Source organism: Primulina huaijiensis, chromosome 8 (assembly GCF_012295235.1).
Source record: "Primulina huaijiensis isolate GDHJ02 chromosome 8, ASM1229523v2, whole genome shotgun sequence".
NCBI lineage: Eukaryota > Viridiplantae > Streptophyta > Magnoliopsida > Lamiales > Gesneriaceae > Primulina > Primulina huaijiensis.
The window spans coordinates 6,486,967-6,514,297 of NC_133313.1; the positions used below are offsets into that span (position 1 = coordinate 6,486,967).

At 34.0% G+C, this 27,331-nt stretch overlaps 2 protein-coding genes and 2 long non-coding RNA genes across 6 annotated transcripts; 2 read left to right on the forward strand and 2 right to left on the reverse strand.

The window, feature by feature from the left end:
• Nucleotides 1-2,162: 2,162 nt before the first annotated feature.
• LOC140982038 (uncharacterized) lies at nt 2,163-3,714 on the forward strand. The gene is made up of 4 exons (XM_073448453.1): nt 2,163-2,416; nt 2,466-2,588; nt 2,791-3,106; nt 3,598-3,714. The coding sequence occupies exons 1-4, from the start codon at nt 2,163-2,165 to the stop codon at nt 3,712-3,714; spliced, it is 810 nt and encodes a 269-aa protein (XP_073304554.1).
• An 8,044-nt stretch (nt 3,715-11,758) lies between these two features.
• Nucleotides 11,759-20,090, reverse strand: LOC140982418 (uncharacterized). Its single transcript, XR_012176264.1, has 3 exons — nt 19,972-20,090; nt 19,293-19,572; nt 11,759-12,010 (listed from the first exon to the last, which is right to left on the reverse strand). It is a non-coding gene; the product is annotated as an uncharacterized lncRNA (long non-coding RNA).
• LOC140982862 (uncharacterized) lies at nt 16,117-18,298 on the forward strand. The gene is made up of 3 exons (XM_073449629.1): nt 16,117-17,089; nt 17,286-18,029; nt 18,116-18,298. The coding sequence occupies exons 1-3, from the start codon at nt 16,117-16,119 to the stop codon at nt 18,250-18,252; spliced, it is 1,854 nt and encodes a 617-aa protein (XP_073305730.1). The 3' UTR covers nt 18,253-18,298.
• Nucleotides 20,091-23,287: 3,197 nt separating the features above from the next.
• LOC140982415 (uncharacterized) lies at nt 23,288-26,539 on the reverse strand. Of its 3 annotated transcripts, none has more exons than XR_012176261.1 (3): nt 25,893-26,539; nt 24,327-24,438; nt 23,288-24,200 (listed from the first exon to the last, which is right to left on the reverse strand). It is a non-coding gene; the product is annotated as an uncharacterized lncRNA (long non-coding RNA). The 3 variants fall into 3 exon arrangements; XR_012176262.1 differs by having other exon boundaries at nt 23,288-24,028; nt 24,113-24,438; XR_012176260.1 differs by having other exon boundaries at nt 23,288-24,438.
• Nucleotides 26,540-27,331: the final 792 nt, after the last annotated feature.

Consider the following 27,331-nt stretch of genomic DNA (forward strand, 5'->3'; position numbering starts at 1 on the left):
TAAAAAGAAACTATACCCAAGGATGGTCAGCTGTTATTTTATTGGATACTTTGAAAGAACCTAGAGGTACAAGTTTTATGATCCCACAAGTAAGTCGATTTTTGAGTCAGGAAATGCTAAGAGATATTGTTTTTGAAGAAGAATTTGTAAATATTCCCATAGGTGTCTTGGACATTGATAAGGATTACATTCCTCACTTTTACCAAGACACAATACAGGAAAAAACATTGGAGATCCTCTCAGTCCATATGAACAAACTCAACCACCTCCAGAACATATGCCATTAAGGAGATCCACTAGAGAGCGGAGAAATGCAATGCCGGATGATTACATTGTATTTATTCATGAATCATGAGCATGAGGCATACATGGGATTGATGGAGGATGATCATATCGACTTCCATTAAGCCATTGAATGTTCTAACTCTCAAAAGTGGGGATGCTATGAATGAGTAGATAAAGTCCATCAAAGACAATGACATATGAGATCTTGTCCCATTGCCTAAATATACGAAACCCATTGGTTGAAAATGGATATTTAAAACCAAGAGGGATGCGAATGGTAATGTGGAAAGTTATAAGGCTTTTCTTGTCCCTCAAGACTTTACACAGAAAGAAAGCATTGAATATAAAGAGACTTTCTCTCTGGTTTCTTCGAAAGACTCTCTAAGGATTATAATGGCTTTGGTGGTGCATTTCAACCTTGAGCTTTATCAAATGGATGCAAATACTGCGTTTCTAAATGGTGAAATTGATGAATCGATTTATATGTTGCTGCCAGAACATTTTGTGTCCAAAGAGACAAATAATATGGTTTGAAAATAAAATAAATCTATTTAGGGACACAAATAGGCATCTCGGTAATGGTATTTAAAATTTCATCAATAGATCATCTCGTTTGGATTTGAGATGAATTTGGTTGATGATTGTGTGTACAATAAAATCAATGGGAGTAAGCAAATTTTTCTGGTTTTATATGTTGATGACATCCTACTTGCTAGCAATGCTATAACGTTGTTGCATTACACCAAGAGATTTCTAGCTAATAATATTGAGATGAAAGATCTTAGTGATGCATCTTTTGTATTGGGTATCAAGATACATCAGGATTGTTCTCGAGATGTTCTTGGAATATCTCAGAAATACTCTATCGATAAAGTTCTCAAACGATATGGGATGCAAGACTGTAAACCAAAGGATACCCATGTGGCTAAGGGATACAAATTTAGTCTCAAACAATGTCCCAATAATGATTTTAAGGAAAAGGAAATGCAGAAGATTCCATATGCATCTACAGTGAGGAATCTAATGTGATTTTAAACGGTATTCAATTTTCGATGAAAATATGAAATTTTTTTAGAACTCGGCTATTATTTTCACGAACTTTCCTAAACAAAATATTTTAACTAATAACTAATGGGCCTATTATACTTAACTAATGGGCCCAAGCTTGCACCAAGAGTTTGATATAAAATAATCAAGGCTTCTAAGTCTTTTATTTCCACCAAAACACACGCCCAACCCATCCAAACACTAGGAATCTTCCATCAGCACACGACACACACACACCACGAGATTTGGAAGAGGAAAGCCACGTTTTTGTGAAGAATTTCAGCAAGGGTCCATCTCCGCCAACATTTCTCGCATCGCAAGCCGTTTTTTGTGCGTAATAAACGCAAAGGCACGTCTCAATCTTCTTTCAAACATCTTTCACACCCTATTATGTGCTTGATACATGATTGCATGAAAAACATGAACACTTTATATATTTTCATTTTTATGGCTATATATGCACAAAATTAGTGTTTTCATCTTTTAAAACTCTTCCTAATGATGCATAAAGGGGCTGCCATGGTAGGTATTAGACACTTAAGTCACAAAAATTCAGTTACGAGTAGTTAGAATACGGTTAAATAGATAGTTGCATATAGATAAGTAATGAGGCACAGTTAAATAAATCAAGTGTAATTTTCTCTTCGTTAACGATTCAATGGAAAAGGCTCTATGCCTGACTTCTTAATCTTCTTCTGCTATATGATATCCGAGCAGTGCTTTCGTGCGGCAACGACGTACGTTGATCGGAGCCCTGAATCGTGAACACGTCGTTCTTAGGTAATCTTTTTGTCATTTCGTTATTCAATATTGTTTCAAACAATTCGTTCATGGCCCCCGCGACCGCAAATATGCCTGGTTCTTCCTCGCTCAGTGGTCATTCCGCCATTGAAGATCCAATGAGTCCATACTTTCTGCATCACGTAGACAAATCGGGGCTCATGTTAGTCTCTGAAGCGCTTACAGGAGAGAATTATATCTCTTGGAGTCGAGTGATGAAGATCGCACTTTCTGTCAAAAAACAATTGGGCTTCATTGATCGATCAATCGCTAAGCCATCAGATAATGAGTTGATTCTTCTCAAGTACTGGACTCGCAACAACAATATTGTTATATCGTGGATTCTGAACTAGGTTTCGAAAGAGATCTCAGCCAGTATTATCTTCGCTGAATCAGCAACAGAAATATGGAAAGATATCAAAGAACGTTTTCAACAAAGCAATGGGCCAAGAGTTTTTCAATTGCGACGTGAGCTGGTTAGCTTGCGTCAAGAACAAGACCCTGTCAGTGTTTACTTCACCAAACTCAAAGCTCTATGGGAAGAATTGACAAACTTTGTCCCATGTGTCATTGTGGCCAATGCAACTGTCAAGGGGTAAAGAAAATCGAAGCGTATTTTCAGACGGATTATACAATGGCTTTTATTATGGGTCTCAATGATTCATTGGCCCAAATCAGGAGCCAAATATTACTGCTAGATCCATTTCTTCCTATCAATCTGGTTTTCTCCTTGATCGTGCAAGAGGAGCGTCAAAGGGCCACTGGTTCCCAATATGCAGGAAACAATTCTGTAGGGAGCATGACTTTTACTGTCAAAGGTGAACAACAGCAGAGGCCCATCAACAACAGAGGACGCACGCCTTCGCTCAGAGAGAGGCCTTTTCGTACCAAGTGCAATATCCATGGTCGTACGGTTGATACTTGCTACAAGATACATGGATATCCTCCGGGGTACAAACTCAAAGGAAATTTTCCGAGCAAATACTCCCCTGCGGTTGCTAATAAACTCTCTGAAATGCACATGTCTCGAACCTCGATATTAACTCATCCCAGAGTGTGCTTTAGAAATTTGACAAAGCCCAAGTTGAGCAGCTGATGGTGATGTTTGCTCAACACCTATCAACATTCGACTCTCAAGACTGTAAAGCCAATGCTCATGCTACAGGTATTTGTCTATCCATATCCGAGTCCAGCAAATTATGCTCACCTATCGGTTGGATTGTTGATTCTGGAGCGTCCCGACACATATGCTCGAATTTATCCCTTTTTCAAACACACAAACCCGTGTATAATTCAATGGTCACCTTGTCAAATCATGCTCACATCAGGGTTAAATGTTGTGGTGACATTAAGATTAATAGTTACTTGACACTTAAAGAAGTACTCTATGTCCCAAAATTCAAGTTCAATCTATTATCAGTGAGTTCTCTTCTTGAGGACAACAAATCTGAAATACGATTATATCATGATTCCTTCATTATCCAGGAGTCCCTGACAAAGAGGATGATTGGCAAGGGTAGAAAAGTCGAAGGGTTATATGTTCTTGAGAATTTGACTGAAGCTCAAGTTGTTGCAGTAAATCAAGTCTCAGTGGACACTTGACACATGAGACTTGGTCATCCCTCTATTCAAGTAATGGAAATATTTAAAGGACATTTAGGCTACATCTCTTCGAAGCTTTATCAATGTAAATCTTGTTACATTTGTCCATTAGCTAAACAACGGCGTTTGTCATTTGTTTCTAATCAAAACATGTATCCACATTCATTCGATCTTGTGCATTGTGATGTTTGGGGACCACACCATATTCCCACATATAATGATCATCGTTACTTCTTAACCTTGGTGGATGATTGTACATGTTTTACATGGATATTCCTGCTGCACAAAAAGTAAGATGCTCCACATGTGGTTACCCGATTTTACAACATGATTGAAACTCAATTTCCTAAGAAGATCAAAGTTTTTCGCACCGATAATGCAAAAGAGCTTGCATTCACTGAACTTTGTCAAGACAAGGCCATTCTACATCAATTCTCATGCGTACAAACACCATCAAAACTCAGTTGTCGAAAGGAAACACCAGCACCTCCTCAATGTAGCTCGATCTCTTTTACTTCAATCCCATGTACCTACCAAGTTCTGGGGAGAATGTGTTTTAGTTGCAACATTTTTAATCAATCTGGTGCCTTCACCTAGGACCCAAAACAAAGCCCCTTATGAACTTTTGTATCAAAGGGCTTTCGATTATTATTATCTCCGAAGTTTTGGGTGTCTTGCTTTTGTGTCTACATTGGCAGCTCATCGTGATAAACTATCTCCTAGAGCACGCCCATGCATCTTTCTGGGCTATCCCTCAGGCGTAAAAAGATACAAATTATTGGACATCCAGACTCAAGAAGTCTTCATTTCCAGGGATGTTGTCTTCCATAAGTCCACCTTCCCTTGTTACTTGGGAACAACAAACATAAATGTTGATCCCTTTCCAAGTGTGGTCCTGTCAAAGTCAGTAGACACATCATGCACATGTAATGATTCTTCATGTCCTGGCATCCATCACTTAACAGTCCCTGATCTTGACCAAATGCATACGTCGCACACTTGTCCTCAGACAACCATCAGTACTCGAACTTCCTCCAGAGTCACGAACCCACAACAGCTGGTTTATTACCAGTATGTCCCTCTCCGCGTACAAAAACTGCAGAAATTCATTTTTCTTCTTCAGCTTTCGGCACAAGGATTTCCTTCCCTTTTCCTTGGGATCGATCACATGTAGCCCAAAAATAGTATAAGAGGTGCCACGCTCAGCAATTGTGACACCCTTTAATAGAGAAGAATGGGAACTACTAGGATCAGGGAAATAGACAAAGGAGTGTTGATATGATTAATCCATTTTATCCTCTTGATTCTAAGCCTCTCCGTCCGTTTTTTTTTTGTCGGAGAAAACAAGATTTAGAGGAACCTTCTCTCGATCATCTACAGAAACTGAAGAGAAAATCAATTTTCGTTTGATTTCCTTAGTCGGTGTCCTAGTCACTTGGAAAATTTCTTCTTCTTCTCTTCGTCACTTATATCAATCTTGACTACCAACAGCTCATCCCTGTTAGCATATTATATACTCGGTAGGACTCTATAGAATTCCAGTTCAACAACTTCACCTTATAAAGTTTCACAACATCCAACAGTTTTAACTTTAATTGTTCCAATAGATAGCAGATAGTGACAACGAATACCAGTGATGGACCTTCCTTCTTCACATAGCTGTGAAAGTCTTCAAAAGTATATCAGACTAGTTGACAACCAACTTGGAAGATATGGTGGTCATGACAATAAATTTCTCCGTTGTAACCTTATCAAAAACTTCTGCTTTGGTAAACAACGGCTTGGCCACAATATCTTCCAGAAGCTTATACTCCACCTTCAGATCTTTCTTTTGGCTGGTGGGAGCAGTGAGTGGAGAGTTGGGTAGTGAGAATACCCCTCCAATGAGCAGAGTTACCTTCTGGAATAGTTAAGAAGGATGCAATGACGACTTTGGTCGATCAAACATTTCCACGGAAAACTTCTGAGTAATACAGAGTAAAGATCCTTGAACTGAGTAGATGATGGATCCATGTTCCATCATGGCTGTAGAGAAAAGTTCATTCATACTATTTTTGTCGAATCAAACATTTCCTTGAACAACTTCAAGGTAATAGAGTGAAGATCCTTGAACTGAGCATATGTTGGATCCATGTTCCATTATGGTTGTAGAGAAAAGTTCATTCAGCATTCTCTCTGAGTATCATTCACAACATCTTAGAAACTTGCTGAGGCCTGAAGCCTCGAGCATCTTGAATTCATGGCCAGTACAGAAACAAATTTTACTGCTAGAGTGTTTTGTGAGAAGTTTTCCATTTGATGGATAGAAGGAAAACGGCTTGAAAATTTTCTGCAGGAGCAGTTGGAAAACAGGAAATGAGAATTCATGAATATCAAGAGTTTGATTATGGAGTGATGGGAAAGAGATAACATTGGTTTATATATATATATATATATATATTAATGTGATAGAAATATCAATCCATGTGTATGAATATTTTGAAAAGTTAAAAACTAAATTTTAGATGGTTTATATATCCAATTAAAAATAAATCATTATAAAAATTGGATAGTAACGGTAAAACAATTAAATGCACAATTTAATAAGATAATTCAAAAATTGAACTTTTTAAAAGCATGTATGCTGGCGAGCTTGTGGAATGGGAATACTCCTCGGAGGGGTTAGCTCATAGCAGAGATGATTCGCTCCTACCTTCTGACTAGGAATCTAAAAATCAGACCACTACAAAAATTGATTGATATATATTGGGAGGAAACGATCAGAACATATGATAATATTAAATTTTCACAAATTTCAGTCGGATCAGTTGGAGTTGAATACTTTTAATACATTGTTATATCAATTCGAACTTTTGTTCTCCCTAAATTCATGCATTAATTTAAATCAACTAAGCCAGAACATTATGAATGTAAGAAAACTTAGAAGCCTGTTAACTACTTAGTAAAGATGTCAGTTGATTAATTGTCTGTTGAGATGTACTCTAGTAATATGTCCTTTCTCATAACATGATTTCGGATGAAATAATATCTGATGTCAATATGTCTGGGGATTTAGCGGCTTGAATTCCAAAATCTCTAGATTGTTGCTAAATTCAGAGTAATTGTGCACAACAAATCGAAGCGGCTAGATATTCTCCTTCAGCAATTGATGTGGCCTTGGAAGTTTGCTGTTTGCTGAACCATGATATCAATTTGTCTTTCAAGAAATGACATGAACTGCTGATGTTTTTTCTGTCTATTTTACAACCTGCATAATCTTCATCTAAATATATAAAAAGGTTCAAACTTGAGTCTTTGGGATACCAAAGACCCACACATTGAGTGCCTTCAATATATTTAAGTATGTGTTTGGCTACAGTGTAATGAGATTGCCTAGTATTTGCTTGAAAGAGAGCACACATACAAACCACAAATATGATATTTGCATGGCTGTTGGTTAGAGATAGAAGTGATCCTATCAAGACTCTATAAATTGTGATTTATAATGATATTTGCACTTCATATTTGTCTAGATATTTTGAAGAACTCATAGGGGTTGGGTCAACAACACAAAACATTTTGAGAAGATTTTTTGTATACTTAACTTAGTTGATGAAAATACAATTTTCAAGCTGTTCGACTTGCAAATCGAGAAAGAAATTGAGCTCTCCTATCATACTCATTTCAAATTTTTTCAGCATTATCTTGGAAAATTTCTCACATAATTTGGGATTAGTGCAGCAAAAAATTATGTTATGAACATATATTTGTACAAGTAAAGCATGATCACCTGTGAGGGTCCGTTATCCTATTCATGATTTATTATCATGCAATTAATCAGTAAACAACAGAAAAGTGAGTTAAAGATTTACGTTTGGACCTATAAAAATCTCGGCATAACATTTCCATAATTAGGACGTACCAGGAAACCAAGTACTTAAAATAAATAACATATGCCCTCAATAAACACAACAACATAAAAAATTTCACAATCATGACATATACAAACAAAAAATATCATAGTGCCGACAAGGCTCGATAATAACATAATACAATCCTCCAAATATATACATATAATATATGAGAGACGACAACATTATGCAATACCTAAATACAACTGAGCCCACTCTCAAGGAGCTTTGGTACTTCTTGATACTTCTTTTTGAGCACCTGAGGTTGAACCACATGTACCATCAGTCATGTGGACCTGTACTACCTGTCATGTCCACACACAATTTCGTATTAGTATAATTCGATCAACTTAAAAAAATGACATTGTAGAATTTTGTAATCATTTGATTTATACATATTGTGATCGTTATTTTACACATACAACATGTATGCATCTTCCACTAGTATTATATAAATAATTTGCCGATGTTGCCCTAGTACTCTCGATTTGATATATTTCCAAAATTCAATTGACGAACGTTGAATTTTCAGATCGACAGTTCGACGAATTCCATTGAATTGTACCTTGGTCGAATGCCACTCATTGTACGTGTTTTGAAAGTCATCTGGTTCATTAATTGACTCGCCATTAATTTTAGTTCTACCACAGTTAGGTCACGAAAAATACCAAATCTTGGATTGAAATACCGATGCTTGGCAATAAGAATGATTAATTTTAGATTGAAATCAAATTCGAGGAGTGTGAACAGAGAGACAAATAGAATTGATTTAACGACGAAGTTTGGGTTCTACTTTGTTTTGTATTTTATGCAACATAAATATATACGACCTAATTATGTACCAAAAAGTATTTAACACATAATGGAACAACGACTTTCATTCTCAAGTGACTAAGCTCTCCAACTGAACTCCACGGAATTCTAAGTCCATCCTTCACCGCAACCATGAAATTCGTCGACTCATTTCAAAATAATAAGTGCGCATGAATAAAAATATTACACGTTTGGGGTGGGGTGGGGTGGGGGGGCAATTTGTCAAATTAACGTGTGAAAATTATTAACTGCATATATTGACAAGAATTGTATCAAGTTCAAACTTATTACAGTGACAAGATTCACATAAATGATTTGAGTTTTTGGCAAGTAGATTTGTAATTGTTGGATCAAGAATTTGTTACTTTACTAATAGTTCTAGGTAAGGGTAGTAGTATAATTTCAATTTTTTTTAACAGTATAACTCAAACGTCACATTTCGATCATTTTTTTTACCAGAAACATTTATTGCACTCCGAAAATCTCATTCCAAGAATTGCACTTTTTGTCATCCATATGAATCGAATAAGTAACATTGGTTCTGGTATCGGTTGTTGGTTTAAGCGCTTGTCGTCTTGCCAAAATCTACTACTAATGATAATAATGTGTATAATATAATACTCGTGTTTTGATTGATGTACTTACATGGACAGTTGTTGCACTCTCCAATAGTCATGGTTAATGGATCAGATTGATACGGAACTGGTCTGAAACTGATATGGCATAATCCAGAACCAGTTAATTTGGTTTACGATTGAACCAAATCCGATATTCTAATTGAATTGGATTTGTATATTAAAAAAACTTGATCCGGAACCGAGACCAATCCGATCTGAAAATTGGATTTGATCCGCTCCGATCGAGAACCAACTCCAATATGATTCGAAATCGGTTGTTTTTAAAGAATTTTGGGTACTTTGTTGTTTAATAATGGTCACTTATGTCTACATATAATAAATAATATATTTAATTTTCAAATCGGTTTGCTTAATAAATGACATGTTTAGGTATATATTAATTGAAAATTAAAAAATTTGATTTGAATCTCATCTCAACCCGATCTTACTATTTTCTAATTCGATCAAATTCGGTGAAAACTGTTTCGGTTTGAATCGGTTTTGGCTTGGATTTCCGGAAAATGCGGAACTGATTTAATCTAGTATGCTATCGGATTGGTTTGATTTCATTATTTTATAATTCAGGACCGGTTAAATCGGATTTGGTCCGATCCAATTTAATAATCCACTTACAATATTTTTACCTGCATGTGTAACATAACTAATGGGCTAATACATGAATTTATTATTGGAAGGATTTTATAATGGTAAAAACTTGTCTGAGACGGTCTCAAGGGTCGTATTTTGTGAGCCTGATCTCTTATTTGGATCATCTATGAAAAATATTACTTTTTATGCTAAGAGTATTACCTTTTATTGTGAATATCGGTAGGGTTGACCCGTCTCACGGATAAAGATTCGTGAAATTGTCTCACAATAGACCTACTCCTTTAAAATTATGAATCTATATTATACTAAATTAGCAAGGTTGTATGTTTTTTTACAAGTGAATTAAAAATATTCACTTCTCAAATTTTAAAAATATTCCTTTTTATTTTGTAAAAATGTAATAAAAACCTATTTTAGTAGATTTTCAAATAATCATATCATCCATAAGATAAATTTTTTATATAAAAAAATCCATTTTAAATTTTTTTTAAAATTTTAGTATCATCTCTTAATTTTTTCATCTTTTAATACAGAATAATTTTAATACATATACACACATGATCACTTGTACTAGATAGATACTGTGTTTTCACATTTATCTTCAGTCAAGTTTATAGGTTGAAGCCCAAAAAACTACTTGATATATAATTGCTTGATTTTGATGTGTTCATATTTTATTTAATTTACATAACGCAATTTAAAAAAATATTTTTACTTTAATTTTGTTGTTGAATTTGAACCTAATATAATTCATTTTTTCAAAAAATATAAAACTAAAATTTTAATTTATTAGATTGCAAAAAAAAATTCGATCTTGAACACGACTTCAAGATAGTTAATAACGGTTCTCATAATAATTACAATTTGAATTATATTTTTAACAAGGCAACTAAAATTAAAATACAATATACAATCAAAAGTAAAGTGTTCATATTTCATTTGTTTTATAAACAATAATTTACAATATATTTTGAAAATACGATAGTAAGATTTATTACAATAATTATCAAATTAGAATATATAAAATTCTGTTAAGTAAAATGTAGTTTTAGTAACATGGAGATTTTTTTTAAAATAAAATATACAGATAACTAAAACATTAAAACTGTTTTTTTTATTTTGTTGTAAAATTATCAAATATAGTTTATCTCTAATTAAGCCGGACCGTTATGCACTTACTCACTTTTAGTGGTTAAGTTAAATTAGCCGTTCAAGAATATTTTTTAACAGCTTAAAAACTGTTAAAAACGACATAAAGTTTAAAATTTTTTATAAAAAGTTTATTCAACCCCCTCTAAATTATAATTCAATCCCAATAAGTGGTATTGGAATTGGTTTTTCTTGAACTCTGATAACTATATTTTAAAAGGATTGCAATGTTTTCCAAAAAAGATTATGATGGTTGGAAAATTAAAATGAACGCACACTTAATAGTTCAAGAGGATGACATATAGTATGTCATCACCGACATTCCGATAAAGATACTGAAAGATAAAAACTTTGATCGAGAAGTAATGGTGCTCTACAGATCTAATGGTGCTCTACAGATGGTCGAGAAGTACCGTTAGAGTGGACTGCTGATGACAAGAAAGAAAACGTGGCCAAGAACATTTTTCACAAGATTTGGACAATAACATGTGTAAGATAAAAACATGTACAACAGCTAAGAAACGTAGGAGAAGCTGACCCAACTTTGTGAAAGCAACTATCAAACCAAGGAGACAAAGCTGACCATTGCAATCCATAATTTTGATAAATGCCAAGATGAAGCACTATGAGATTTTTAATGAGTTTGATGTACGTCTTGGTAATATCATTATTGAACTAAGTTCTCTTCGTAACGAATATTCTAACCGTGAGATTTTCTTGAAGGTTATGAGGAGACCACTTCCTAGGGAATGAGATGTAAAGACCGTGTGTTAGGATCGGTTCCACAGAAGTACAAAAGCCAGGATCCTTCAGAAAATTGGTTCCTACTTAAAAAAACGCAATCCTCAAAAGGATGTATACAATTCCACGTAAGTACAAAAGCCAGGATCCTTCAGAAAAATCTGTTCCTGATTTAAAAAAATAGTGCATTAAAAAACATAGATGGCTCCGAATAACAAAGCAACGTGGGATGTAATTTGAAGAAGTTCTCTATTCTTCTATATCTCGTTACTTAAACTGCGTACCAAAAACATAACACCAATTGATGTGATAAGATAGAAATGCAGTTACATCAAAGTATTCATAACACAGAGCAGAAAAATGGTCGAGTTTTAAACATTGAGCTTTCTTGGTCAAAGCTTTATCTACAGCATATAGCCAGTAAAAAACATAATACATCTGTCCAGACTCCTTGAAAGTTAGATGCTTTAAATTCCCCTGCATGAAAAGCAACACAGAAACATCAGATACCCCAACACATATTTTCAATCATTACACGTCGATTCTAGGATGACTGTCTCCATTTTACAACTTTGATTCTTGTTTGAGTTTCTGTACATTAGTTGACAAAAATAAAACTTTGTTATCTCTATATCCTTGGATAACAAGAAGGCATTGTGCATTAATGTCTGCCATTTCTTCGGTTCCAATCTCAATTTTTTTTCATAAAAGCTATATATTGTAACGTCCAAATATCAGTCCACGTAAATCGTATACATACAAATTATTTAAATTGCTTATTTATTTTAGTTAATTGATTTTAAATGCTTAAATGATATATTTCATATGCTTAAATGTTTAAATTGCATGATTTCATGAAATTAAGAATTTTGTCTGGATATTCGAGAATAATTTTCTTAAGGTTCGATAATATGATCAAATATTATTAAAATTTTCTAAAAATGTAGGAGTCGAAATTATTTAACGAGTCGAGCCCGATTGTATCCGAGAAGCCGGTTTTAGTCAAACGAATGACTTTTAAAGGCCCGAATGTTATTATTTTTAAAAACGATTTTTTTAAACTTTTATTTTATATTCAATTGGGCACTAATGGGCCTAATTTAACTAGGATTGATGGGCCTAATTGTTTCTAAACCAAAAATCATAAAACCCAACCTTTAACATTAGGATTTTCCAAAAACTAGGGTTCCTAGACTCCTAGTGGACGAAATTTGCACACACCACACACACTAAAATTGGAAAATTACAAGAGCAAAGTTCAAAGATTTTTCTTAGCTCGTTCGTCCTTCTTCACAACCCACGCCAACGATCGAATATTCGAGCGTTTTTAACGCAAAAGCACGCTTCTAAACCTTCTTTTTGCATCATTCAATCCATAATATGCATGATTTTATGTTTCAAAGCATGAAAGATATTTAAATCAAAATTATTTAACGATATACGTATATTTTTCAAAGATTCGACATTTCTATGCATGTATGATATGTAATATGAATCCTAAGGACATGCTGCCAATGAGAGACGTTTATGGGTCGTAAAAGAGAGTCGAATAAGGGAAGAACGTAGGCTAGAAACATGCAAGGCTAAGGGAAGTCGAACCTAGGGTGTTCTAGGTTATTCCATGGGGCTTATAGGGACATGATGGCTCGGTTAAATGGGCAGCCACATCAGGGCTTGGGCAGAGACCTATGTTGGCCGTGACTCGACGTTAGGAAGAGTCCATGGAAGGCTAGGCGGTTGGCTCGGTGATGAGAAGCCATGCACAAACTCTAGGAAATCTAGGGCTCATGCGGTTCGGCAGGAAGGGGATCAGGGTGCGGCGATGCTAAGGGCTGGACAGAGCGGTCTGGAAGGGCCCCATGCGGATGGTCAGGGGAGCCGTGACTTGGAATACAGGGAAGAAGGCTGCGGCGTGCGGCTAGGCATGGTTCAGGCGTCTGTGATGGTCCAGGAGGGGTAGGCTAGGGTCTGGTGCGCCGTGGTTTGGGTTTGGTCCAGGATGGCTCGGTGGTGGCTCGAGGTTGGGTGAGGCAATCGGTGTTCGGTTTTGGCTAGGAAGGAGAAGTGGTTCGAACCGTGGTCCAAGGGAGTTGGTTCATGGTTCACGAGGATAGTTAGGTATGAAAATGTTGTGCTTAAATTTTGGGAAGAAAATATTAAGTTTGGAATTAATTTGAGTTTAAAACGTTTCACGGTTTAGTTATTAAGTCATTAAATCAAAAGGCTCGGGTTTACGTCTAAGAAAAATATTAGAAGTCAAATTTAAGATTATATGATGCTATGGGATAGGTTCGAGTCAATAAAAGTAAGAGAAAGTCAAAAATGGAAAGTTCGAGGTCGAGGGTTAAAATGGTCATTTTACGTCCCTGGTTTTACGAAAGGTCTGGCAGTGTCCCGAAGAATCATAATGCATGCTAAATGATATTTTAAAATGTTTATGATGAAAATATGATATTTTTATGATATATGCAACGCTGTACGATTTTTCCCGAAAAATGCTATTTTACGATTTTTGAAGGATACGATATTTTATAAATAAAAGGAAAAGAAAAATATTTTGAAGGATGTGAATTGATTGTGACATATATGGTATGATTGGGGATATCATGAGAGAAAATGCCACAGAGAGGGCCCGTTTACGGGAGAAGGGCACAGAAAGAGCCCGATGATCGTATTTTCATTTTTGGCCACGGCCTAGTGACGAGAGTTGCTGACGTCCCGCCCCTAGGTACTTGGTGAACTAAGACTGATCAGTCGACCATATTATGATATGATTGCAGCTAGCCACTTTCAAGGATCAAACTTCACCCGAAGTGATATACGATGATGGAAAGCTTTACGATTTAATGATTTATGATTTATTTACGCTTAAAAATTTATACTGACTTATTTTAAATAAAAGTATGATTTTAATGCATGTGCCGATATATGTATTATTTGTTACGTATGGTTAGAACGTGCTGAGTTATTGACTCACTAGGTTTAGATGGTTGCAGGTGAGAATGATTTTGTGGGAGGCGCTGACGCTTGAGTGGATCGAGTCTGGGAGTACACTTCCGAGGGACTTTAGTTTCCGCACTTACTTAGTATTTAAAGATTTTACGTACAGATTTTGAGGATTATTTATTTAGAAATTTTATACGTTATTTTGAAGTCTGCTGTTGGATTATTTTAAAAGGTGACGTATGATTTTGGTGGTTGATGATCTATGGATTTTTATGTATTTAAGATTTTAAAAGTTTAGTTATTTTCAATGAGAGTTTCAAATTTCATGATTTATAAAAAAAAATAGTAGGATTTTAAAGTTAAAAAGTAAGAGACGTTTCATATATATCTTTGAATTTTGAATGTACTCGAATGAGCACATAAAACATCATTGCATCTTCTTAAACACTGTTAAATGCTATTACGAGTCACGAGCATTACGCCACATAAGAATGGAGGTCGTGTTGGTAGAGGTAATTCTGATGGAAATGTGAACAGACATCTCTTCTAGGAAGGTATTGTTTTGTGAATAGAGGGAAGTTTACGGCATGCTGGAGTAATCGAAACTGAAACAACTCTCAGGGGCATTGAAACTTGATACACACTTGAAATAACCGTGCTGGAAATAATATGCGAATTGACATGACAAGTAGGATGATGAAACCATGTTATGAAAGGCGAGCACCTGGCTGCGCCTGTCGCACCAGTTGCGCTTGGGTTATGACCCAGGCGCACGATATTAAACAAGCGCGCGCCTGAGGTGTGCCTTGGCCCAGGCGCGCTGCTGCAAAAAGGCGCAGCGCCTATGCGCTTTGGTAGTATGCAGTGCGATTGATTATATATAACTCAAGTCTCAAGCCCAATAACATTTAAAGCCCAATAACATTTAAATCCCTTTTTAATGTTTTAAAAAAGCCCTACAAACAAAAGTCCTTACTCCTTACTTGTCTCTGAATTTCTTCCTGGAGTGCATAGCGGGCAGCGGCCTTTCTCTTACGTCTCAGACTCTCAAACACTCTGGTTCTCTTCGTCTCTCTCTATTCTACTGTTTTTCATCATTTGTGCTAGTTTGCTTCTTCAAAAACTGTGAGTATTTAAGAGTTGGTTTTGTGTCTTGTGCCTTGTGGATTACAATATAGGATTTATTGTATATGGATAAAATTTCAATCATCGATGATCATTTTTCTGTGACTCTGTGCTAGGCGTACAATCTGCATGGCTTTTCTAGTTTTCTTGATGTCTTACTGTTGCTGTGATTAGGAAAAGAATTCTTGTGAATTGTCTTATACTGTTAACTGTTGTAGTGTTGCATTTTACTTTTATTATTAGGATCATTTACAAATTATAAGCTACACACGTTGTCTCAAGTCTCAACTCTCAAGTCTGTTACTGTTGCATGATTTCAATATTGGTTTATTACTTGATTACTTTCATTGCTTCTCGGGTGGTTGGATTAAATTGATTAATTAATATATTGTATTGCACCAATATATTTATATTTATAATTTGTACTTTGTATTTATATTTTTAATTTTGTATTTCAAGCTCAAGAACTTAGTGCAGAATTCTATGATAAAACCTGTTTTTACAGAAAAAAAATGTCGAATTCTGAAACACAAGCCCTGCGAAAAGATCTAGCATGGAATTATGCAACACTAGAAGACCCAAAACATACCAATAAAGTGAAGTGCAATTTTTGTGGGAAAACAACTAATGGTGGGATTTATCGACATAAACAACATCTTGTCGGAGGCAATAGGAATACAAAAACTTGCTCAAAATGTCCGGAGCACGTGAAAGAAGAAATTAGTTCTTATATGTCGAAAAAAAAACTGAAAAATCAAATGGATGCGATTCCTCATTTTGATGAAGTTGCAGAGCAACAAGAATATTTGGATTTGGAAGTTGAAGAAGATATACCGGCAAAAGGGAAACGACCTATATCAGTTTCATTTGGTCAGCGTTCTAATTTTGCACCTAATTTTCCTAGGAAGAAACTAAAACAAGCTGGTCCAATATATTTATACTTCCGACAAGATGTTGATGAGACTGTAGCGCAAGGAAAGAAAAAAGATGCAAAGACAGCGAAGTTGTATGATGAAAATAAGAAGAAACTGAGAGAGAATGTTGTGCAAAAGTTCGCTAGATGGATGTATGATGCATGTATTCCTTTTAACGCCGTGAATTATGATAGTTTTAAACCATTTATTGAAGCTGTTGGACAATTTGGTTGTGGAATGAAGCCTCCTACTTATCATGAAGTTAGAGTTACATGCTCAAAAAAGGAGTTAGAACATACAAGATTGATAATGAAAGAATACACGGATGACCATGTTAAATATGGATGCACTTTGATGGCTGTTGGGTGGACTGATAGAAAAAATAGGACATTGATTAATTTTTTGGTAAATGGTCCTAGAGGGACTGTGTTTATAAAATCAGTGGATGGGTCGAGCTATTCTCACACGGGTGCAAAGTTTTTTGATTTGTTCAACAAATATGTGCAACAAATTGGGGCAAAGAATGTGGTTCAAATTGTTACTGATAGTGCAAGCGCAAATGTTTTAGCTGGTATGGTTCTAACTTTTAACTTTTAAATTTTTATATTAGTTATATCACTTTATATAAATAATTATGTAATTTAAATTAAAGTTGTAACTTCTAATGTGTAATTTGTATATTGCATTTAAATTTTAATGAACAAGACGTCATTTGGAAGCACAATATCCTCACTTATATTGGTCTCTATGCGCTGCTCATTGCTTAGATTTGATGCTTGAAGGTTTTTTTAAACTTCCTCACTTGAAGAAGGTATATGAAAGAGCAATGATGGTTAATGGATATATATATAACAGGCCCCAAGTTTTAAACATGATGAGAGAATTCACGAGGCAGAAAGAAATGGTCAGAGCTAGAAAAACTCGTTTTGCAACCGCTTTTTTGACTTTAAAGCGGTTTCAAAATCACAAAGCGAGTTTGAGAAAAATTTTTACATCTGAGAAATGGACCACTAGTAGATTTGCAAAGGAGGCACCAGGTAAGCGGGCAACAGAGGTTATAATAATGCCTTCGTTTTGGAATATGATTGTTTATGCTGTTAAAGGTGGTCCTGTGGTGAAAGTTCTTCGATTGGTTGATGGGGAAAAAAAAGCTCCAATGGGCTATATTTATGAGGCAATGGATCGGGCTAAAGAAACTATTGCTGCCTCATTTGATAACAAAGAGGATAAATATAAAGATATTTTTGCTATAATTGATCATAGGTGGACGATACAACTCCATCGACCTTTACATGTTGCTGGGCATTTCTTAAACCCGGAGTTCTTCTACTCAAATTCTAATATAGAAAATGATAATGAAGTTGTGACGGGTTTGTATAAATGTATCTCTAGGATGTGTGAAACCGAGGAGTTACGGGATAAGATCATGGACCAATTGCCAATGTATAAAAGGGCCGAAGGACTTTTTGGGATGCCCATGGCAGTCAGACAAAGAAACAAAAAATCACCAGGTAATCAATATTTTATTTTTATTATATGATAATTGATATGTAATAGTTTTAATGCTCAATTTTTTATTTTGTTTCAAAATTACCAGCGGAATGGTGGTTGGCTTATGGGTGTTCGACACTTGAATTGCAAGTGTTCGCGGTGAAAGTTCTTAGCCTTACTTGTAGCTCATCTGCTTGTGAACGAAATTGGAGTGTGTTTGAACATGTGAGTACTAAGTATTAGTCTTTAATGAAATATTAAATAAATTTATTATTTTAAAGCTAAATTAATTTGTACCAAATATGTGCAGCTTCATTCTAAAAGAAGAAATAGACTGGAGCAAAAAAAACTGAATGATTTGGTTTACATCAAGTATAACAGGGCTTTGAGGCGCCGATATGATGTGCGTGATATGATTGATCCTATTTCTTTGGCTGATATCGATGATAGTAATGAATGGTTGATGGGAGGATTAAAAAATAATAGTGGTGACGAAAATGATCTCGTATTTGATGATGATAGTTTGACTTGGGGTGAGGTTGGACGAGCTTCTGGGGTTGATGAAGATGCCTATAATTTTAGATCTCGAGGCACATCCTCTACAAAAGAAGCAGCGGCTAGTACGAGTACATTAAATACGTATAAAAGAAGATCTACTATCTATCGTTATAGCAATGAAGAGGATGAAGAAATTGATTTTGGCGAAAACGATGAGGAATCAGAAGGATACAAATCTAGAGCTTCAGCTTCTGGAGATGATGATGATGATGATGATGATGATGATGATGCAGTTGGGGAGGATGAAGATGAATTTGATGATTTAGATTTTTGAAGTTTTTTGGTTAATATATTATGATGCACTTACGACTTACAAATGAACTTTAGATGATTGGAGTTTGTTTTTTTTGCTATGATTTATGCTATATTATCTGCTAATGAATTTTTATTTATATTATTTTTTTTATCTTTGTCAAAGTATTTAATTTAAATCGTATAAAATATTTTATATATGTTGAATTTTAAAATTTGTGTCATATGCGCCTTACTTCGATAAAGCGTGCGCTTCGCCTCGTGCCTCGCGTCTCAGACCCCAAGACACCCTTGCGCTTTAGTGCGCCTTACGCCCCAAATAACTATGGATGAAACAAAGTTTTAGTCATAACTCATGACATTAATGCTAACAACAAATAGGTTCTAAAATATATCCATATCCAAAATCAACAACCTACTTTTTGATCTCCACCTAAATGACAATCACAGAAGAAACCAGTGTACAAACTGACCGATTATTTGGTCGAGGAAGCTTCTTGGATGAGGTCATCATATGGGTCCCTGCGCCCTGGAACTTGGCTAATCTGAGAATCCCAGAAAATCTGAGCATTGTGGCGCTCAAAAGTCCAGAATCCATAGGGACGCAGAGGTAAGCTCCACATTTCCTTAGTTTTCTGGAACTTGTCTTTCCTTTCATACAAACGCTCCCTAAATTTCTTGTCCCTCTCCTTCGGATCCTCCATCATACGCAGAATCAAATTCTCCGCAACCTCCATTATGAATCCCATCCTTCTACATCATATTTCAAATACAATCATTAGAATTAAAGGCTACGATGACAGTGGTAAGTGCAATCCCAAGTCCAACTATATCTAGAAAATAATAAACCAATTAAAAAAACATTAAAAATATAAATCAGCTACAGCAGGACAAGATCACGCGATACAATATAAACAACTTCGCTGGGATTAGGGATGAATGATTATTTAACTTTGCCAGAAACGTGGAGGCTAATATGAAAATAATTAGAACACAAATTCTAGCTTCTGAGCCTATTATGAACCCTAGATTCTGATCCCAGATTGAACACAAACAAACAAAAAAAATTGGATCAACATAGAAAACGGATAAAGTTGGAAACACAAAACCAATCAAACGGAGAAAATTTTTGAATTTTGTGGATCGATTTACCAGAATCGATTGATGAGGTAGCAAGGCAAACGTGATAAATTGCTAGTAATGGTTTAATGAATTTACCACTGATGCTTGCCTATCATTGGTGGGCTTCATCAAATATATAGTTGGGTTTTAAAAGTCTAAAAATCTGGATGTTCTATTTCTTTTATAGAACAGCCCACTAGTTTAAGACTATGATAAAGGCCCAATTGCATTTGTCTTGGCAAGCAAATTTAGGCCCAAACAGATACACAAAATTTGAAAATGGTCTTTTATTCTTGTTGGTATAAATATATATACATATACTTATGATCTTGTACATAAATATAACGTTGAAGCTCATGACGGAGTGTCCATTTTGGTGGAGTATGTGTACTTGTGATCAACCGGTCAAAAGTTCTATTCTTTACCAACACTTTCATGGGAAAGCTTGTTATACGAAGTTTGCCTAGTGTTATTTACTTGATTGATGTTATTTGAAAGCTACTGGGTTCGATTCAAGGATTTATCCGATGCCCAAAAAAATTCACTTTGAAAATCAATCATTACAAAGGCTATGAAGTTTCAAAAATAAATGAGAAGCAAGTAATACACAAAATATAGAGAAATCTACTCGGGTCTCACCATTACGTTGGACTTTCATGGCTACCACTGCCAAAATTCAAATGTAGAGGAAGTTTGCAAATGAACTAGGAGAAAAGTTAAAATTGTTCATAAATTGTTATGGCATTAGCAGTGGGCGATGGTTTTTTTTTCTTTATTATTTTTTATTGAATTTGGACACATATCTTATTAGTAAAATAAGTAGACTACATATGAAAAATGAGAGTTGAAACTCAAGTTCAATAATTTGAAAAATATATTATTTTAGATGTTGAGTTAGTCATAAAATTTTTTTAAAAAAATTCTTTATTTGTAAATATTAATTAATTTATCTTTAAAAAAATTGAGCTTATTTTTGTTTTTAAAAAATTATTTATTTAAATACGTGTTGGTTTAGTTTTCGAAAAAAATGTATATATTTGTCCATCCACTTACTTTTTTATTTTATTATTACTCGTAATATTATTACTAAAAAAAATAATAGGTACAATATGAAAATTCTTGATTTTTCGTATGCAAAATTTTTGAATTTATACTTTTTTTATTTTTTAAAACAAAATCTTTTATTTATTTAAATATACATTTATTTAGTTTCAAAAAAAAATTTGTGTATATATGGCGAACTACTTATTTTTATTTTAAAAAATTAATATATTTGAGCTCCAATTTTTTTATCTTTCAAATTAGTCCATTTAAATATATATTTAAATCAATTTGTATGTGTGTGGATGCGAAATAATAAAATATCCTCACAATTCTTCCTCGAATGCATCTGTATCACAAATGATCTTTCTTATAAAATGTTGTTATTCTTGAAAAGAAGATTTTATATTAGAAAAACGCTAGCTTATGTCAAAAATAAAACCAAGAAAACGTGATTTTTTTATGATTATATTTTTAATTTATAAAATCTTAGATTTGGGCATAACGTTTATTCAAATATAAAATCTTAACCAAACAGCAATTTTTTATTCTCTGATAAAAATCCTTTTCTAAAAATCTAAACACAGGCCATATATATACTTTACAATGGACTAGCAGTGTAGTAATACCAGGAAATATACTTTTCCCAATTCCACTTAATATTTTATCTATATATTTCAAGTGAATGAAAAAGGGGAAACAAAACAAGAAAATTTTCGAAAATTAATAGTTTCTATGTAGCAAAATTTGTTCGACTGGCACTCACACGAATAATCGAAACAAAGTCATGAAGAAATACGATATACTTGAATTTTTCATATTTCATTTGATTTGGATCGATAATGTGAAGACAACCAGAGTCAATGACAGAGCCGAGATTATTAATTTACCCAAACTAAGATTTTGAACTCTAAAATCTTTTAAAATTTTAAATTAAATCATCCGATAATATGAAATGAATCCAAATTTTAAAATTAAATCATCCGGATAATATGAAATTAATCCAAAATTAATATATATATATATACACACACACACACACTAGCCACCGAGGCACACGCATTGCGTGTGTCATTAATATATTGAAATAATATATTAAACATTCATGATATTACAACAGCATGACACCGAAACATTTTGTACGTGAATCATGGAAGACAATGGATTCCAAAGCTTAAATAAATCTGCCAAACTCAATTTGTTGCTTTACATGATATAGGTTTTGATCATAAAAAATAATATTCTTTTGAAGCCGCAATATCATCTTATGTGAAATAATGATAAACTTTAACGTAAAAAAAGTAAACAAATAGTCAAATGATTTTCCAAAAATATCATAATATCATCGAACTAAAATTTATTGAATATAAAAACCTCAAATTTGTCTCCTAAATTCAGCTAACAAATTGAACAAAAACAATTAAAATTGTATTTATCTTTAGACATTGTATGTATAATTAAACACTCTCTGTTCTAGCATATTAATAAAATATTCATTTTATCGAATCATACCCAAGTACAACATAAATGTACAAAAGAAATAGAGCAATCTATTAAAACGTGCTATAAAAAATTGACATGATATAACAAAATGTAAACTACTGCAAGGATTTCGCTAAATACATGGAAAATAAAGTAGAAATTGACAAACTCCTTTTATTTGCCAAAAAAACCAAAATATTATAAGTAGATTATTTCACAAAGATGAACAATACAAATTCTAGCAATAGTGGTAGAATTAAATCATTTCCGAAAGACACATACAATGTTTTGCTTAAGTTGAAATATAAATCAATAATTTAAGTAAATAGAACAATGGAAATAATAAGTTTGTAAATCCATGTTAAGGTCAAGTTTATTAATATAATACTAAGAATTTTAAAAACATGTGGCGTTGTCTATTTATGGAGACTATTGGTTGGATTCCTGCCTCCATCATCCGCGTTTTCCATGTATGAATCGTCAGATTTAAATACATATGCAACAAATATTCAAATATGTCAGATCAGTAAAGATGCAAATGTCTAAAGATAAATACAGTTTTAATTTTTTTTTGTTCATTATCACCAAGTAAAAGATTTCAAACTACATTTTGAGATTTTTTTTTATTTTACAAATAAATTAAATTCGTAAGCAAACCAAATAGCTCATAAGGGGTAAAAACATTATTAAAAAGAGAAATTGATAAAAATCAAACTTTTGTAAAAATATCGTGGAGTGAGTGAAGTGGATCACCAAGACAGCTGACAGAAGAACAACTTTACCATCTAGTTTGATCCTTCATCAATATGTATTAAAAAAAACATTTCTACATCTAATTTCCTTTCTCGTTAATTTTTTATTCTATGAATTACATTTCTTAATGATTTTCTAAACTTTTATGTTATGTTTAGTATGTGAAACATATCTTCTAATGGTACTTAACCCAACTTAGCACCTGAAGTGTAAGTATATAATGCAATGCCTAATTTGATTTTTATAAAGTGCATGTATTTGCTCATTGAGTATTTTCCTTAATAATGGTTGTATATTAATTGAGTAAAATGCAAAGAGTAGCAACAATGTACCATTGCCCATGAATGAAGAGGATGGTCAATCTACCACCTCATCGTAATACTCATAGATCAAGCCATCTATCTTCACAACATTTCTTCTTGTTTTGTGGATGAGATGTTGATGAATTTTGTACTTTATTTAGAAATGCAACTCCTCAGTCACAGAAGAGGAACAATTTCCCCATCTTTAGGTTGGAAGAACGCATCGAGAAACGAAAAGAGGTAGATAGTTTAAATACATTATAAATTGCTTAGAAATTGAACTTTTTGTTTATTAAACCTTGGTGAAAATATTGTACTTTGAAGTTGCTAATCAGTTCTTATGGGAGATAGAAGAGAATAATTAGTTGCTAATCCACAAAGAATCTGAATATTAATTACACAAAAAAAAAAGGAAAGAATAATAAAGATCCAACAATGACCTGAATATTTGGATTTTTTAGAATCTTTATTTACCACAACAATAGTGAATTGAGCCAAATGACTCCATCCTGTTCGTATGGAAGCGACGCATAATACAAACTTCAAACCACATATTAATTTAGTGGACAAAATGATCACAAACATCACCATACCAGGAAGAAGCTTGTCATGATTGGCCACACAAAGAAACAAAGAGAGATGGTTGCAAACATCACAGCCTTGAGGGTAAATCAAAATATACTTATTAATCAAGGTTAAAGTATATTATTGTCATAGAAACCTTCACTTTCACTATTTCACTGAAACTATATATTAAAACACATATAGAAAATCAAAACTAAAAGAAACTTTGACAATAGAACATACCATTTGTATCCACCAACCTCAAATGCATTGCTCCGGAGTTCTCTTTTGGTTATTTGTGAAAACTTATCAATCCTCCATGTATACTTTCCATATAACTCCGAAGGTTTTGTTCCTGCAGCATAAGAAGAGATACAAATTAACAATGATGATGACATAGTTGTTGTATAATGGTGCAGAACAGATTCATGTAATGTTCTACGCTATAAGATGAACACGTAAATTTGAACATGCAGGCGGCGCCATTTCCAAATCCCAAACTACGTCAGGTACTTAATAGCTTGAAATAAGACAATAACAATAACAACCTCATGACAGCGAAAAGGATATCACAGGTGACATTAGGATAAATACTTGAAGCGTAAACAACTAATCCACGGACGTGACTACAATGCAAAAAAAATGTCTGACCTCTTACACATAATTGCACGTGACAAAAAACCCAACTTGACCAAGGTATGCTAAGTATAAAACAGCACTTAATAGTTAATACATTCGAACCTAGAGGTATTCACTCTAAATTTTATTTATACTAAAATAATCTTTTCATATCTTAATCCAATGTTTCTTCTCCATATTCTCTAACCTCCTTCAGCTCATTTAATACCAACATCCACACATGACAATATTGAACTTCTAAATCTCAAAAAGGCAGAAATCCTCATCCTCATTAGGAGAAAAGATAAGCAGATTATAACATGACTATCAAAGCACGTGCTCCTGATAGGAACTCGGAAGGATCATAACCAGCAGAAATGTTATTCCAGATGGCAAGCACTGTGTCATAGTTCCTATGTCACTTTCACAAATTTATGATGCTGACGGCTAGCCTTGCAAGATACCCTTCTGCCCAAGGTTTCATTGAAGGTAAAAGGCATGGAAATGAAAACCAAGGGTTTTTTTTCCCCACAAAGTTGAGCTGAAGAAGGTAATAGCTACCTTCAGCACAAACATTTTTCACTTATTTTTTAAGAAAACTAAGGGTTTTTTTTCCCCAATTGATAGTTGTTTTTGAAGTAAATGAAAAGCTCATGTGGGATTTCAAAGAAGTATCTCAATCTTCAGTACTATTGATGGCCGAGGTGAACTTCGCAGATAAAATGAACAACATCAAATGAAAAAATGTAAAATCCAAACCATAAAATAATAAAACTCACATCAAAGATACACTTAAAAAATAAATAAAGAAAATTGGAAAACAATCATAATGGGGAAAAAACAATAGCAGAACAGAGATGAAAATGAAACCTTCAAAATTTTGATGGGTTTGAAGTGGGAGTGAAGATCGGTATGCTATATTCCTACTGCTACAGAGTATGAATAAATGTTTCAGCATAAATTCAAGCCATATGCACAAATAAGCTTAGTTTCGAAACATAAATCCAACATTTACCCATATACCTTCAACAATTTCAAGTTTAAAAAATATAAGAAATCGATCGAAATTAATTATTTCATCGTATCACAACAACACACGTACAGAAAAACGAATAAAAGACGAAAAATAATACGCCGTTACAGCAGGAATCAAAATAAAATAAATTTAAAGAGGAAAAAAATTGAAATCACCATAGGGTGTTGCAGCCAAACCACCGTCGCTATGGAGTAGGTGGTGGAGTTGGGGCGTTCGAAGGACACTAAGGAGAGGGTGGCTGGCGTCGAGCGTCTCAACCAACTGCTCGAAGTATCAAGGAAGACCTATACGGCATCTGAGGTGATACAACAGTAATCAAACTAACATAAATTTAAAGAGGAAAAAATTTGAAATCACCGTAGGGTGTTGCAGTCAAACCACCGCCGCTATGGAGGAGGCGTTGGAGTTGGCGTGTTCGAAGGAACTAAGGAGAGGATGGCTGGCGTCGAGCGTCTCAACCAACTACTCGAAGTACCGAGGAAGACATATATGACGTCCGAGGTGACGTCACTCGTGGACGTATGTTTAGATCTTCTGAGAGAGAACAATTTTCGAGTTCGTCATGGTTCTCTACAGGCGCTGGCCTCGGCCGCCGACTCCACTTCAATGCGATTGTTTTGGAAGGGAAGAGGCGACAATTTGAGAATGAAGTTTGTCTCGTTTGGCACTTGTGAGGGAAGAAATAATCCGATTGGATCTTGGAAAAACGTGGAGAGATGGAGTGAGGGTAATTTTGGGAGATCTAAAAACAGACCAAGACATCATTCAGTTATTCTAATATGCTTAACTTTAATAAATAGTAAAAGATATAATGGGTTACCCCAAACTAAAGCCCCCATTACCATATATGTGTTGGCAAATGTCATTAATGATGGGGTCGGCCAAATTAATTGTATGTCGGCCAAATAAATTGAACAGACATTTGTTGAAAAAGAAAGGAAGACGCATTTTTTCTTATGTGGTTTCACACCTCGAAACTCAACTATAAGTAGGTGCCTCTTACGACCTCTATTTTTTTTAACTAATAAACTCGAAAATACTAATTAAAAATAACTTAACATTTATAACAATCATAATTATTTAACATTTGAAATCTCGAGTGCACCAAATAAAATCCTAAATTATCAACTAACAAAAACTCCTAAATCGACCTTTAAAAAGATCAATTAACAATAAAATAAAGCATAAAAATATCTCTAATAAAATCATTAGCATAAATCTTTTATCTATCTAGCTAGTGCGGAAACATAAAGGTCCCTCGAGATTGTACTGTTGTACTCGATTCACTCAATCGTCAGCGCCTCACATAGATCATCAAATACTGCATCACTCAAACCTAGTGAGTCTAATGACTCAGCATGTCCTAAACATGAGTAACAAATAATACATATACAATCGCAAGCATTTACAAATCATATTTTTATTTAAAATAACTTTTGAAAATAAATAAACCATTTAAAATCATTTAAGCATAATTAAATCATTTAAAAAGCTTTTAAACATAAATCATATATCATAAATTATTTTAATCGTAAAGCTTTAAATCTTTTATTATTTTGTGTGAAGTTTGATCCTTAAAAGTGACAAACTTTTA